This window comes from Scomber scombrus, chromosome 9 (genome assembly GCF_963691925.1).
Source record: "Scomber scombrus chromosome 9, fScoSco1.1, whole genome shotgun sequence".
In the NCBI taxonomy this organism is placed as follows: Eukaryota; Metazoa; Chordata; class Actinopteri; order Scombriformes; family Scombridae; genus Scomber; species Scomber scombrus.
In genome coordinates, this window is record NC_084978.1 from 16,683,488 (window position 1) to 16,699,379 (window position 15,892).

General features: G+C 40.1%; 3 protein-coding genes across 3 annotated transcripts; 2 read left to right on the forward strand and 1 right to left on the reverse strand.

The window, feature by feature from the left end:
- Positions 1-588: 588 nt before the first annotated feature.
- Positions 589-7,966, reverse strand: LOC133985903 (nuclear factor 7, brain-like). Its single transcript, XM_062425645.1, has 6 exons — positions 7,445-7,966; positions 6,619-6,714; positions 4,385-4,618; positions 4,184-4,206; positions 3,776-3,891; positions 589-3,051 (listed from the first exon to the last, which is right to left on the reverse strand). Exons 1-6 carry the CDS (start codon positions 7,964-7,966, stop codon positions 2,489-2,491), a joined length of 1,554 nt encoding a protein of 517 aa, XP_062281629.1. The 3' UTR covers positions 589-2,488.
- A 3,602-nt stretch (positions 7,967-11,568) lies between these two features.
- LOC133986210 (endonuclease domain-containing 1 protein-like) lies at positions 11,569-13,297 on the forward strand. Its single transcript, XM_062426018.1, has 2 exons — positions 11,569-11,885; positions 12,507-13,297. Exons 1-2 carry the CDS (start codon positions 11,580-11,582, stop codon positions 13,110-13,112), a joined length of 912 nt encoding a protein of 303 aa, XP_062282002.1. The 5' UTR covers positions 11,569-11,579; the 3' UTR covers positions 13,113-13,297.
- Positions 13,298-13,669: 372 nt separating this feature from the next.
- Positions 13,670-15,818, forward strand: LOC133985490 (endonuclease domain-containing 1 protein-like). The gene is made up of 3 exons (XM_062425139.1): positions 13,670-13,774; positions 13,893-14,202; positions 14,965-15,818. Exons 2-3 carry the CDS (start codon positions 13,894-13,896, stop codon positions 15,580-15,582), a joined length of 927 nt encoding a protein of 308 aa, XP_062281123.1. The 5' UTR covers positions 13,670-13,774; position 13,893; the 3' UTR covers positions 15,583-15,818.
- Positions 15,819-15,892: the final 74 nt, after the last annotated feature.

A 15,892-nucleotide genomic window follows, 5' to 3' on the forward strand; every position in this document is an offset into this window, starting at 1 on the left:
TTTCAGGAAGACAGAGGGGGAGGTCTCTGTCTTCCTTCAACCCCTCTCGCCATCCCTCTCCTCATTGATTATTGATGATGGGAGGGGGTGGGGGCAAATTTTTGAGCGGAGGCAGAAGGGAGATCCATTACAGAAAAGCTGAGTTACACGCGCTGAGAGTTAAAAATAGGGGTTGTATTTTTGGGAAGAGATCAGTCATCTGAGAAGAAAGATAACAGACGCATGAACAGGATGAAGAGAAAGATGAGGGATGGAATGAAGCAGAACTTTTAGACAGGAGGTCAAGTCAAGTAAAGAGATAAAAACTTTTCTTATTTCTGGAGCACCACTTTCATCTCTTATCACCTTGACCCTCACTGAAACGGAACAAAGGCGGAGGATAAATGACAGAAGGAGTGGTGGCTGAGCAGTAATGTAGAAGTGAAGGCTTGTGTTACTGCATGTGTAACAGGCTACAATAATATCTAATTACAGATCAGGATAGTTAGAAGAGAGAAGGGTTGAACTAGACATAACCCTGACAGGTTAAGCCTTAAATCCAGTCTATGGTTAATGTATAGGCAGATGACGCAAACAGATTAGGCAGAAATGGATAATTTTATTTGGGTCAGACTAATTCTCATTATTTATTTGTCTGTACTATAAGTAACAGCTTATCACATTGCTCAATTGACATGAAGGAACTCATTAACCTTGCTTAACTGAAACAGAAACACTGCGGGTATCCCTAACAGGGAAACACAAAGCTCAAACACAATATAGAGTGACATCTAATCAATTGATTATCTTGAAAACAGATACTTAAAGCCACAGGGTGCGACACCATAAATTAAATGTTAAGTTTTTGTTATCAAAGAGGAATTTGTTGCAACTCTATGCCTGTAGTGTCTGATACTGTTGTGTTTCTTTGCATTATATTGTAAACTTTGCTTGGAAACCATCTCTGACATTGTTTCCACATCTATACAGATGTGTGAGACCACAGCGCTACTGCAGCTCACTCAGATGTCTCAGTGAATCTTTGGTTTATTAGTGTACCAGCTACAGCAGAGAAACTGATGACAAATATGGCTTCTCTGAATAAGGTTTATAAAAGCTGAGGGTCTTGTTATGAGGACCGCCAAGGAGTAATTTTGCTTTCAAGTTAGTTTTGGGCGCCCTCTGGTGGAAAAAAGACAACATTAGTTGGAAATTTACTCATAAAATCTCAAATATGTGTTCACTCTGATCTGGGTTTGGAAACTCACATGGAAAAATATATTAAAATCAAGTTCTTAAAGAGTCATCAGGTATAAATGTTGTGTTCAAGTTCAGTCAATTTTTGTCAATACTTGTGTTTAAGATGCAGTGTGTAGAATTTAGTGGCATTTAGTGGAACGGATAGCAGAAATGGGATACAATATTCATAAGCATGTTTTAATTAACATAAAATCCCATGAAAATAAGAATTTTTGCAGTTTTGTTATCTTATAATGAGACATTTACCTCTACATAGGGTGCAGCTCCCCTTCCACACAGCCTGCCATGTTGCATTACACAGACAAACCAAACATTGGCTCTATAGAGGGTCTTTTGTATTTTCATCACTAGATGCCATTAAATCCTACACACTGTACCTTTAAATCTACCGTATTGGGTATAAAATACAAAAACAGTGAAAAATATATGTTCTTATATTGTTAGATGTTGACACACAGCAAGATATTGCAGTAAAAATCAAATTCAAAGCCTTTCTCATCCACCTCTTCCAATAAACTCTTTAAAAAAAACATTTTTAGTAAACAATATGCCTTACTTCTTTTCCAATGAATTCAGAACTTATACACAAACTTAGAAGACAATGCTGTGATTCAATGTTTTTAAAAAAAATTGTCAACACATGCTATGAAAAGACGGGAACCAACAATGTGTTCACCTCTCAAAAGTTTATTAGACACTCAGCCGCAAAACCCCAAATTCTTTGACTGAAAATGTAAGTCTTTAAAAAGACTGTCCAACTGTTTCCTGAAACAGTTGGGCCCTCTAGGTTTTAGGCAACTTAACTGAAAGAATAGGAAATAGAATATTTGTTTGGGACTATTTTCAAGCGCGGAGGTTAATAGTTTTTATTGCTTTTGGACAACAATGAAGGAATTCGATTCATAAAGTTTTGGCTACACAGACAAAACTTGTTTTTGGTCTTTTCATGGGATTTTTTGACAATGAGAACAATACAATATATCATCAGGCATGTCCTTTAAAGTGTCATTTGTCTTGTGATTTAGTAGTTTGTCTTCAGTCCAGTCTTACATGAATGTAAGACAAGGTTACCTATTTATCATCAGCATGTAATTTATATAGAAAACACTTTCAAGACAAATAGTTAATACTGTGAAGGCTCAAGAGAGAGTTCAGCTCCACAGCTGCACAGTTATTAGCAGCTGAATCTCTTTCCACAGTTTTAATCTAAACCAGCTGATGGAGAGCGTCAGTATAAAAAGAACATCTATCACCAGTGTGGCGTTACTATGGTGAGCGGCTCCCAGTTGTGTCCGTTGATAATTGGCCAGGGGTTGAAGTACGGGAAAACAGGCTCTTTGAATTTTGCATCATAGAAGGTGAAGAGGTGGCTCATGTCTCCGGCATCATAAAAAGACACTTCACCACGACCATAGTCTAGATATACCCCCACCCTCCTGGGGGGTTTGGAGGGATAAAGCAAGCACTCCTCTGAGTTAGTGCACGCTTCATATTCACCGGTGCCATTTCCGTTGTCACTCAGCACCAGTGTCCAAAAGCCATCATCTGGGCAGAGGCTGATATCCTCCTTCCTGTTGACAGAGGCTGAGGCCACACCCAGACCCCACGCTGTCTTGGGGCCCACCTCCACCTCCCAGTAGTGTCGTCCTGATGAGAAGGCTTCAGAGCCAAGGACGATGTTGTAGCGGGTGAAGCGTTCTGGGTTGTTGGGCAGGTTGGGCTGAATTTTGCCCACCTGGACGCTGGTACCACACGAAGAAACCCAAAGGCAGGGGTAGGCTGTGTCTGGGTCAAGGAACACCGCTGTCGCAGCTGAGAGACAACAACAAACGTGTGTTTACAAAGAGTGACCCGAGAAAGACTCCTTGTCAGTGACCTTCAGTGCGACATCGAATGCCTACCTACTCAACTGGTGTAAAACGAGCTAGGTAAGAGCATCAACTACATGATCCAAATTAAATATAGATGATGTACTGGGTCAAGATAGACGACTGTAAAGTAATTCCAGAGATTCATTACAGGTTGAGTCTTCTCATCAAGTGTTAAGTCTCCAGGGACAATTTATGACAGCATGTCACTGGCTTATTTATAGTCTTTCAGAAACTTCTGCTTAGGAATTAGACACGTCATGTTTAAAACACAGAGCGGGTTGATACAAGACTTCACAAAAAATGCAGGGCAAAGGTTCCTCTGATTTTACATGTCAAAGTCATGCAAGAACAACACAGGCTGTGAAACATGTTAAGACTGAGACAATAACTCAAGTTTAAACACTGGGGGCTTTGTCTTGGTAACCACACATTTTCAACAGGAAGCTTGTGTAAGAAACCGGCGGCCATGTAGTTAGAAAGATGGGGAGGGTCAAACAAAACAAACAACTGAGTTGCATTATGGGTATTGAAGGTTCCAGTGGTTTCGGTGCTGCATCAATTCTTCTCTTTTTTTCTCTTGCAGTTCCTCCAACATTTTCAAAGTGCAACTCTAACACTAGTGTGGTTGATGTGTGTTCATGTCATGTGTGTATTTGTCTTCATACCTGGCTGAAAAACTGAGCTCATTTTCCTCCATGTCCTGTACTGTAGAGGTCCCAGGAACTCTCCGGAATGCAGATCCACACCCACCTCTGGGGGGCGCTCAAACAAGCTCTCAGCCCTGGAAAGGAAAGCGAGACAGAGATTGAAATCTAAAAATGGCACTAGACATTTGCATTACAAGTAGTAAAAAAAGCCTCATTACTTTCTGTGTGACAGAGGTGGCACTACAATGCCCACAGATGATTCACTAAACCACAATAATGTCCCAACATCCTGTTTCAAGCAGGCGTATTACAAAACAAAACGACACTTGACTTTACAGATGACCTAGAAATGAAATGACTCAATCAGAAATCACAGTAGTCAAGTTTCTCTAGGCTGAAGGGAGATATGATCAAGATGATACTCACCCCCCAATGAAATCTTTAATTCCCTGAAACAGAGCAGATACAAACACGCCTGTCATTACAAAACACTCTTGTCTCTTCTGAAACATGCAGATATTCTTTGTTTGTTAACATGTTTTCCTTTCAATGTATCGACATTAAAAGAACAATGCTGTACAATACATCGTATACATTTAAGTATCATCCTCCTCCTCCTTCTTTTACCTTGAGTTGCTCCGGGTTTTCTTCTTCCCTCAGTTTGAGGCGGAGCTGGTCAGCTTTAGTTTCCAGCTGGCTGATTTGCTCCGTGGCTTCAGTGAGCGCCTCCTCCAGCTGGTTGAGCTTCTCCACTTTCTGCTTTTGCAGTTTCCCCTTTATGCGCTCCTCCTCCTCCAGAAGGAAGTCCCTCAGACGGCTGAACTCTGCTGTGACTTGCTCCTCCAGATCGCCTGCTTGCTCCTGAAAGAAAGAGAGGAGACTTTGTCTGATTTGCTGCTCTGTTTATGGGAGCATTCAAATATGTTGCACCTCTGGAACCCACAAGAATGTTGAATCTCAGTGTTAAACGGTCACTTAAGAGGGAAAAGACCTTGTTTTTTTGTTTGTTTTTTTACCATGAGGGACTGAAACCAAAACCTGATGTTTCCTGCTGTAAACATGACATTTTTATTTTGATAGTTTCTTGAAAATACTTTGCATTTTCTACATTTACACTTATCCACATAAATATGAAAAACTCCACAAGGGTTAAAAATAAAAATTAGTAACAAATGGTTTTAGGCTTGACATTTTTAGGTTTATAATCAGTGGTGGAATGTGAAGAACTGCATTTTTGTACAAATGTGCAGCACTTGCACTGTACTTAAGTATTTCTGCTTTACAAATAAATCAAACTTTATTTGTATTGCGCCTTTTGTACAGATTAGTGCAATTTAAAATGCTTTACAGATGATTGGCAAACCAATATTGAGACAGAACAAATGTAAACATTAAACCAACTGAAGATTAAAAAAATTAAAAAATAGGTGTAATAAGATCAATACAATAGATTTAATATAAAATCAAGATGAAGCAGACAAACAGGTAATAGAAGATTAAAATAAATCAAACAAATAAGAGAAAATACAACATTTTATACGTCCAGTCCTGAATAAGAGGAAAAAAATGCAGTTTTTACTCCACTGCATTTATCTTACAGCTACAGTTACTGGTCATTTTACATAAAGCACATATGATTGTCTTATAAAATATGATGCATTTTTATAAGTAAATCTACCCAACATCTATCAACATCTATAAAGTACTTAAAACTAGCTCCACCTCCACCAAGTGCAACAGCAGAAATGTTTCTTGTTATACAACAAAGTTACAGTAGTAATAATATAATAATATAATATATAACACACTGGGGCCAGTTATCTGCAGCTTAATAATAACTTTTTCATAACGTATGACATAATCAATGCAGGACTTATACAATTATTTTTTTCAGTGATTTTTTTTGCAGTCTCATGAATAAACACATGTACTGATTAATGAGGATGTTGCAGATAGACAGGTAGTTATGTCAAATCAAACACACACACACACACACACACACACACACACACACACACACACACACACACACACACACACACACACACACACACACACACACACACACACACACAGGAAAAGAAGTGACAAACTTCCTCTGAACCTTTCTCTGCCACATCCTGTCATACTGACGGTGAAACCAAGAAGTGAAAATCTGTGAATCAAACAGGCAGACAGCGAGGCAGATAAACACACAGAAAAAAACCAGGCAGAGACAGGCAGACAGGACAGAAAATAGAGTAGTAGTAGCAGCCTGTTGCAGAGATATGTGTACTTATCTGCTGCAGCAGAAACACCCCAACACAGCAAACATGCCACGCTCATATCTCTGTTTGACGCACAAACACACAAAGACACACAAAGACACACACACAAACAGCCCAACATTTGAGAAGAATGCTGGAAAAAGCAACCCAACCTAAACTCTGTCAGCTATTATCTCTGTCTGTGAGGGTGTGTGACATGCCAGCTATTGTATAGTATGCTTGCACATTCTGTCTGTGTGTTGTGTGTGTGTGTGTGTGTGTGTGTGTGTCCACCTGTGAACGACAGAAATGTGAGAAAGACAAACAGAAAGACAAACATGAAGTGTACGAATGTTTATTAACCACTTCTTTGCATGACTGCCTCTACAAGAAATGAGAGTCATCATGTTAAAACAACGTATGTTATTATTAGGATGAGTCATCCTCCAATCGCGTCTCTCAGACGTGTACAGGTGGAAGAATGCAGGTGAATGTTACCTAGCAACCAGAATTTCTGGTTCTACTGAGAAGACTCACACAGGGGGATGGTGTGTTCAGGTAGCTCCACAGAGACATACATTACAAATAAACATACATATATGTACGTACATGTACCTTAATGAAGAGGATCTTTTCATTGGTCTTCTTTTGGAAGAGTGAGGCTTCCTCTGTCTGCTGCTCGACCCTCTCCAAAGCGACAGACAGCTTGTCCTGTTGGTAGGGAGGGCAGCGGAAATTAGCAATCACATGCGAAACATTTATAAAACGTGGTTTCTGTAAACCAGATTACACTTTAATGAACTTGAGTTCATTGAGTACAATTGGTGCTTGAACAACAACAGTCAATTTTAATGGGAGTCATATGATACCGCACCCTTCCCCGGTACTGACCCACAAATTCAAACAAAATAGGAATTCTAGGGGCCAATAAAACATGTTTAAACTGCCCTGACAGGCCTCTCAAAGGGAGTCTTCAAACAAACTGACAGAGGGGTTAAAACTGTAGGAGGGCTCACACTGGCCTGCTGAATTCCTGTAAATCACAAAGTACCCAAATCGCTGAGGCAAACAGAGAGTCTGTTTTTTAAAATAACTGCAATGTCTCAGCATCTGCTCTATGAAAGACCTCATTGTTAACACCATAGAAAATAAAAAATTATGAAGTAGGCTTGACTTGACTTCTACGAAAGTTAGACAGGCATGAGGTACATTTCCTTCCAGGAACAAGGAGGGAAGTCTCAAATGAGACCAAATAGTATCTTGTAACTCCAGTTATTATAATACAGAACAGAAATTAATTAGCTAGATATGTGGACGATAAAGAAAAACTTAAAATGATCTTTCAAACAATGAATCACATTGATCTAACAATAACAAATAGGCTTGTCATCAACAAGTAGGCTACAGTGTCTCAAATGGTCTGTATGAACCTGGCTGGTACCTTGTAGTTTTCAAAAGCCTCATTAATGGGGATGACATTGTGGGTTTTGTGGTCCCGGGACATGCCGCAAACCAGACAGATGGGCAGCTGATCGTCCTCACAGTACAGCTTCAGCTTCTCCTCATGCTCCTCGCACATATCCACACCAAGACGCGGCCAGAACCCGATGGACGAGGCCACGCTGCTCATGCTGGACCCGGGCTCCCGTTCCTCCGGCTCCTCCAGCGTACCACCTTCCGGGTGACACTCGATTGGGCCCGCGGCTGCATCCATGACCCGGGCTTTGCGCACACTGTCCACGACGTTGCACAGGAGAGAGTTGGGTCGCAGTTTACGGGCGCACGACTTTCTGCACTTTGGACAGTTCGACTGCTCGTCCGCCTTGGCTTCCCAGCACTGGATGATGCACACCTGGCAGAAGTGATGTCCACACTCGAGGATCACCGGATCACAGAACAACTCCAGACACACCGGGCAGGTGAGCTCAGACTGTAGTTCGTCAAGCGCGCAGGCTTCCGCCATTCTCGGCTGGGCACATAGTCTTGAAAAGAAACGTCTAACTGTAACACTGTGACAAGTAAAGACTAGACCACTCTTCCGTTTGAACTGAGAGAGGGAGTGGTCTGAGCTGAAGCTGACAGCACAGCAAATGTTTTCACGGAAGAGACGGAAGACGTGCAGCTACAGGCTCGGTGCAGCTGCGCAGCCGCAAAGCAGAGACGCAAAGCAGCCAAACGGAGATTAAGGAATATAGGCACCTCTGTCTTATAGGTCTCCGCTAATCAAGGGTTTATCAGTGGTTATAACAGATTAATTAAAGGTTATTTACCAATGTTTTATAGACCACTCATAAAACAACGATAGGAACAGCTTTTGGGTTCTGGCTGTTACTTTATTGATAAAGTAATAAACAGTAGCCTAATTGATCACGTCCAGTCATTATGAAGGGTGACAAACCATCACGTCTTTAGTGATAAATGTTTTTCAAAAATCATCAGTACAGAGTCAAGAGTTCATAAGAAGTTACTGTCTGTGTGTCATGTAGTTAGTCAGTCAATCAGTCAGTCATACATGTGCCCTGCCCACATGGACTTAAAAGACACCAAAATACAGTGGTGAAACATCTGTCAAACTTAGGCAACAACAAAACTTCTAACATTACATTGTCAACACAAAGCTTTGTCAAACAAAATCAGCCACACAAAAAAGGTTTCCATTTCTGAAACACAGCTCAATCATTCATTCAGAAAAAATCCCCGTCAGAAATACAGAACATTTTACTAAATAGTTTGGCCCTTAAATCATCATATAAAAAACAATGAAATAAAAAAAAGGACTTCATCTTCAGTCCCACATAAATAGAGAGCACGGAGCAAACAGAGCCTTTTATCCTCAGAGAGAGCAATAAACTTGTCTGTTAATGGTAATGTACCCAAACATAACTGTGCATAGGGATCTTTAAGATACATTCTGCTTCACATAAGGCTCAACATAAGTTGTTTTCATCAGACATATAGTCAGATACAGAGAGTCATCTGTATTTTATAAATGTTAATAGGCTGATAGACGGTCTTTCAATAACTCTGCAGCCCTTTTCCAGAGGAACAGATGTCAGATTATCAATTTAAAGAGTCTTCTTGATGAATTAAAGAGCTACCAAGACAAATAAGGTGTCAGACCAGAGGAAATAAATGACAGACACAACCTGGTAATCAATAAATTATTGATTAACAGTTAATAAACCCTTCATGAAGGCCATTCAAAACATGACGTTAACATCAATTACCCCAGTGATTGTGGTCATCATAAGTTTATACTTATACTGGTGTACATGAATGTACACATCAGGGGTATATTATCGAGTTGAAGTTCCTCTTTTACACTTAAAAATATATCCTGTATATAAAGCAGGAAATTAATAGAAAAGCCTGTGGCATTTTCTTTCAAGTGTGTGGTCAAGGTGTTGGACATAAGATCAAAACACACTCTAAAGCCTCTGAGTCAGCAACAAAACCAGGAAGGGGAAGGGAAACTAGCTGACAAACCGTAAATTAGTAAGTCGAGCTCAGCAGCTTTCCTCTGCTTGGAAACAAAAAACATGTTAATTTCCTATTACACACAGGTTACAACTCATCACCAGTGACTGTAAATTAAGCGTTATTATTCATAGACCAGCTGTTAAACTGGTCTGCATGACTAGTTTGATTGTCCTGAGCAGTCAGCAGCTTGTCAAGTGTAATTTGTCAGAGAGCTCACTAGATGGAAGTGTCTACTGGCCAAAATTCAAATGAACCCTGAGATGATACTGTGAACATTCAATATATTTACATATAATGTAAACCATGGAGATGCTTTATTTGATTATTTTTACTAAGTGACTGAACTTGCAGCATACTGTAAATATGCTCAGAAAACACAGTTCATATCAGGATGAAAATCCAGATATCTAAACTTCTTTTGAGAAGGAGCTGAGAGGTGGGGGTGTTAAGGCCAGTCTTCCATTTAAGTTTATTTTTTAATCTTAAATGATCTCATTAACTCACAAGAAGTTCTAGATCATTTGGAGTCACATGTAGAGATGAGACTTAATCTGAAATGAAAACGACACTTTTATTGTGACCGATACCATGACATTTGGTATGTAATATCAGGGCCACAAGCCCTGATATTAATAGAGCTATTAGACCTTTTATTATTGAAAATGGCTAACAATGTAATATTATTCCTAATTCAGGTTTCCAAATACATTTTCATCACCACTCAGTTCCAAACGTTTATTTAATTATTCTCTGTAAATTATTTAATCACATGCACATCAAAACACAAGACAACTTTTAAATATAAATAACAAATGTGTTTATTGTGTGAAATTCTTTAAACAAACAAGTTGGTCTCTGAGTTTAAGAGTTCTGAATGTGACCCATTTATTTTTGGTATCAATCCTATTGATGCTAGTATCGATACTCAAAACAAGACTACATCCACCCTTAATGCACCTCCACCAACTCCTACATCACAGTCTCAAATATTATATAATATTTATCCATGTACATCTCTCTGGCTTCCCCCCCATATCTATGTCCTTTTGTCAATCCAACATTTCATAAATACAGTAAAATTGATATTTTTGACAAATTGGAGCAAATAGAGGATTTTCTCACAAACAGATCAAGCAAATAGGGATTAAAAGAGGCTGAAGACTTTTTTTTTTATAAAAGGACTGTTGAGAAATACTGGAAGTAATGTAAGGGAGCTTTTAGTGTATATCTTCCGGAACATTTTATTTCTAGTTTCCACAATGAGGGGAGTTTCGATGAGAGCAAATACAAGATCATACAGAAACAGAAACAGAGATCAAACTCATCATGCAGAGTATCTCATGATTCCTGACACCTCAGGGGGTCTGTTGCATAGAATAGAAACCTGGTCCTGGAAGGGATATAAACAAGACAACAACAACTTCTACAATGCCAGCAACCAGAAAGTGCACTGTCAGTTCCTGAAGCATTCACCACATATTTTTTGTTCTTTTATAAATAAAGTCAGAAAGTCCTGTGTGGGTTTCACTCTCTGGATTTAAAAGATTATGAGACATGATAGCTTTTCTAGTCGGGAATAAACCAAGGTTTTTGTCAGCCTTGATGCCGAGGTGTAGGTTTTGGACTGCAGCCATATGAACCTCACCTTGCCACAATTACAAAAGAGTTAAAGCCTTGTAACAAAATCAGCTGATTGATGAAAAAGGATATGCAAAACTTTTGCTTCCCGTAATAGAAACAGGGGAAGTTTTACAGCAAACTTCCAATAAAGCGGAGTAGTGGGTGGGTTAACTGTCATCCACAGGGTTCCTGCTGTCAGTATGTATATAAGAGGAAACAACAGTGATGACGCCAGACGCTGAATTGACAAAAAGGAAAAGTAGGTTTTGTTTGACTCTGGAGCTTTGTCTGCGAGTAACAGTGCGTCTCTCTACTCTCTACACATTTATACTTCTCTGTCTGAAGGAAAAGACCTTGGTAAGTTTGGTTAGGAGTTTGTCTGAAGAGGTCTGGAGCAAAGTCTGTGTTGATTGCCTCATCTCTTTGTTCATCACAGTTGTGTTATACACAGCTGACCTGCTGATCTGTGGTGCAAGATGTCTCAAAGGAAGATGCTGCAAATCTCTACTGGAGCTCTGGTTCTTCTCCTACCCTGGTTTGGTGGACTGGTCATCGGAGAGATCAGCCAAGACTTCTCCCAGTGTCTTAATTTCTTTTACAATGAAACTCCACCACAGGGTATTGATGTAGCTGGATATGTTCCAATATGCCAGCGCCACAAAAACCAGTACCATTTTGCCAGTTTGTATCACCGGCAGCATCGCGCACCTTTATACTCCGCGTACATACTCAGCCCTGCAGATGGTAAACGACCCAATTCCACTTGGATGTATGAACCACAGGTGAGTAACACAGTGTGGTGCAACAACTCTGTTGAATTAGACTTTCAGAGATGATGTGTTTGGACATGATGAGATTATATTATGTAATTATACGGATTTATTGCGAAAAAACTAGTATCCTGACAAAGCTCTTCCTTGATTATGCAAATTCTACAATAGACAATATGAACCTGTTGTCCACTGAATTTACAGGTGTTTTTCCATCAGTGCATCATGGTCTAAATATAGAGTTAAGTGTGTTTAAGATACTCACAAGATTTCACAAAAACAACCTTTTATTTGTTTTAATTTCTACATTTTCATGCTGTCTTAATGAGCATTTGTGTTTACATGTTAAAGCAAAAAGAGAAGATGTAACAGGAAGTGTAATATAATTTAAGTGTTATTGTGCTCAATGTGGTGCATATAAAGTTTTTGCCTTTAGTTTCACACAGAAGCAGAAGCAGCTTCTCCCCAACTGTGAAAAGAAAAATGCTATCTCACATATTATTGTCATATTTTTGGGTGGGGTAACACTGATAAAATGTTGCAAAATACATTTGTGAATCTGTCACACACCCACTCACAAATGAATACAGTCCTCTTACCTTGAAAGTGATGTCTCCTTTCTTGGTTTATAAGTTGGCGTTTTCTCGTGCCAGCCCTGAGATGAAATCTTTTGCCGCCTCCATCGACCAGAATGTGATTGAGAGCCAGGCAGTGTTTAAGGACTACAAGAACTCCAACTACACCAAAGGCCATCTCAATCCCAGCATGCATCAGAAGACAAAAGAAGACCGTGAAGCCACCTTCACCCTGACGAACATTGTCCCTCAGCGGAAAGGCTCCAACTCTGGCCCCTGGAATTTACTAGAGAACCAAATGTTAAGAAAATTCAAGGCCTTCTGCAGAGGGCCGATGTACGTGATCACCGGGGTCATGCCTTATGAGTCTGAAGCTCGCTGGATCAATAATAGGGTGTCGGTCCCTGAGTACATGTGGTCTGCGTACTGCTGCCCATCTTATAATGACACCCTTCCTGAGTCTTTGCAGCCATTTTTCCCCACATATGCAGCAGTGGGGAGAAATGATTGCAACAGTGGAGAGGAGATTGTACCAGTTAATGCTAAGGCAAAGGCTTCTGTTCGGGGCTATGATGTGAGGAAGATGTCTTTAAAGACCCTGGAGGGGTACCTGGCACAAAGGCTGGCCATGCCCATCAGTCTGTTTGATGGACAGTGTCAGTAAAAAAGACCAGAGCTTTTGATTCTTATTGAAATCCAGGTTTAACATTTGCCCTGTCTGACCAGATTCAAATAGCCTTGAGTCTTTCCCCCCATTCCTAATAAACTCCCCTCTTTGTAATACTGAATGAGTGTTTGATCACCCAAACATGATATTGTCTCATGATGGTTTGAAATATTTTTTTTCTGATGATGATGGTTTTGTAAAATAAACTGTTCCCCCTATTTTCAGTGTCATCTTCTTACATGTTCATTAATAATTTTCTAATAAAACAAGATTTAAATGGACAAAACAAACAAAACACCAAGTTGTCCATTAGAATTAAAAAAATAAGGTTAAAGAGGTTTTCTGTATTTTGGCACTTTCAAGCTGTCAAGTTAAAGAATGCTAAAATAATCTAATATATATATAGACTCTGGTAACTTCAATAAATAAAATGTTTGTTTAAATGTATCTCTTGCATACACTCTCTTCTCGTCATTCATTTTGTAACCCTTTCTTGGGAGGAAATAACAGAAGTGGTGGTTTGTGGGTGATAGATACTTCTCCACTTACTAGAGTCCGCACTGACAGTTTTTTAAGAAGAGCTGCAGGGAGGTTTTACAGTCTGGGGTTTGAAACACAGTTACACATTTATACTTCTCTGTCTGAAGGAAAAGACCTTGGTAAGTTTGGTTAGGAGTTTGTCTGAAGAGGTCTGGAGCAAAGTCTGTGTTGATTGCCTCATCTCTTTGTTCATCACAGTTGTGTTATACACAGCTGACCTGTTGATTTGTGGTGCAGGATGTCTCAGATGATGAAGATGCTGCAAATCTCTCTGAGAGCCCTGCTTCTTCTCCTACCCTGGTTTGGTGGACTGGTCATCGGAGAGATCAGCCAAGACTTCTCCCAGTGTCTTAATTTCTTCTACAAGGAAACTCCACCACAGGGTATCAGTGCAGGTGGATATGTTCCAATATGCCAGCGCTACAATAACCAGTACCACTTTGCCAGTTTGTATCACCGGCAGCATCGTGCACCTTTATACTCTGCGTACATACTCAATCGTGCAGATGGTAAACGGCCTGATGTCCCGTGGATGTATGAACCACAGGTGAGTAACACAGTGTGTTGCAACAACTCTGTTATATTCTGTAATTATACAGATGTATTAGGGGGAAAAACTAGTGTCCTAGTGTGACACAGGAAAAGTGAACACTGCATGATCTTATACAGCAGCAATTTCCTTTAACAGCACAGTGGGGCTGTGTCAGACATCACTTATATAATATATCATGATGTGGTAATGTACAAGGTAAAATTACAGGTGAGAAATGCTGAGCAAAGTAGAGCTGAGCACTTTTTGTTTACATGGAGATTCTGCAACACACTTTCTAGAGGTGTGCAGTGCAAATGTTCCTGTTCTACTACTGTGGTGTTATTGGGGAGTTAAGTGTGTCCATATTAATTGGATCTCATGGATAAACAAAAATGCTGCATTTGCATGAAGATCTAATTGCTTTTAGATGGTGGTGGGACAATAGATGTGACAGGAAGGAAGTGCTGCAGTTCCTGTTTGATACATTGGTGTTGTAGTCAATGCACAACCGTGTGCAAGTTTTTGCAATTACATTCAAGCAGAAGCGACCTCTGTCAAACTCTGTTGTCATTAACGTTATATATTCTAAGAAGAAAGTAGTATTTATGTTTAATTTTCTCTTTTCCAACAAGTTCTCTGAATCAGTCACACACCTATTTATGCAAGGGAGGCATGCAAACACTTCAAACAGTTCAACTCAACAATAAAGATGAATCGACAGCAAAACAGTCTATATACTCTAAAAAAGTTTTACCTACTCTTCTCTATGTCATTAAGCTGGTGTCTCACAGTGAAAGTCCAGATATGCAGCCTTTCCCAGCCCCAAAAAACATCTACAGGAAAGTGAAGGACAGTCAGGCTGTTCTTTGGGACTACAAGAAATCCGGCTACACCAGAGGCCATCTCAATCCCAGCATGCACCAGAGGACAATGGATGACCGTACGGCCACCTTCACCTTGACAAACATCGTCCCTCAGCGGGAAGGCTCCAATGGTTACACCTGGAATCAGCTGGAGAGAGAGGTGTTAGAAAGAAAGGCCTTCTGCAGAGGGCCGATGTATGTGATCACAGGGGTCATGCCTTATGAATCTGTAGCTCGCTGGATCAAGAAAAGGGTGTCTGTTCCTGAGTACATGTGGTCTGCGTACTGCTGCCCGTCTTACAAATCTAACCTTCCTGACTCTGTGCTACCATTCTTCCCCACGTATGCTGCAGTGGGGAGAAATGACCGCAACAGTGGAGAGGAGATTGTGCCGGTGAATCCCAATGCGAATGATGAGGAGTGGGGCTATGATGTCAGGCGCATGTCCCTGCAGGACCTGGAGGGGATCCTAAACACAAGGCTGAAAAAGCGTGTTAGTCTGTTTAAGGGACTCTGTACGAACCAAGAGTGACAAGCTTCAGTTCTGCACACAATTCTTCCATTATCACCAGAGCTCTTATTGGTGAGCAGTAGTCATTAAATACGGTATATCCCTTAATTCTTCATTACTGAATAAATATTTGACTGTCTTGGTTTAAGATGTTTGTCATATTTCAGAGGATGATCTTCCAAAAATCATGTTTAATGTCATCTTGTAACCTCACAATTATCCAATAAAACAAGATGAAAGTGCGAGGAGAGCTTTCTGATGAACAGACATGTTTATTTCTTATTAACATGACCAAAACACAAACATACAAAACACCTAGCTGTCAATTATA

What these genes read in the sequence shown, in the direction of transcription:
- LOC133985903 (XM_062425645.1), bottom strand. Translation starts at nt 7,966, where the DNA reads ATGGCGGAAGCCTGCGCGCTTGACGAACTACAGTCTGAGCTCACCTGC. An exon ending in AGGCTTTTGAAAACTACAAG is followed by an intron (nt 6,715 to 7,444) that starts GTACCAGCCAGG and finishes CCCTACCAACAG; the next exon opens with GACAAGCTGTCTGTCGCTTT. An exon ending in ATTAAAGATTTCATTGGGGG is followed by an intron (nt 3,892 to 4,183) that starts GTGAGTATCATC and finishes TTTCCTTTCCAG; the next exon opens with GGCTGAGAGCTTGTTTGAGC.
- LOC133986210 (XM_062426018.1), top strand. Translation starts at nt 11,580, where the DNA reads ATGTCTCAAAGGAAGATGCTGCAAATCTCTACTGGAGCTCTGGTTCTT. An exon ending in CTTGGATGTATGAACCACAG is followed by an intron (nt 11,886 to 12,506) that starts GTGAGTAACACA and finishes TTGGTTTATAAG; the next exon opens with TTGGCGTTTTCTCGTGCCAG.
- LOC133985490 (XM_062425139.1), top strand. Translation starts at nt 13,894, where the DNA reads ATGTCTCAGATGATGAAGATGCTGCAAATCTCTCTGAGAGCCCTGCTT. An exon ending in CGTGGATGTATGAACCACAG is followed by an intron (nt 14,203 to 14,964) that starts GTGAGTAACACA and finishes TATGTCATTAAG; the next exon opens with CTGGTGTCTCACAGTGAAAG.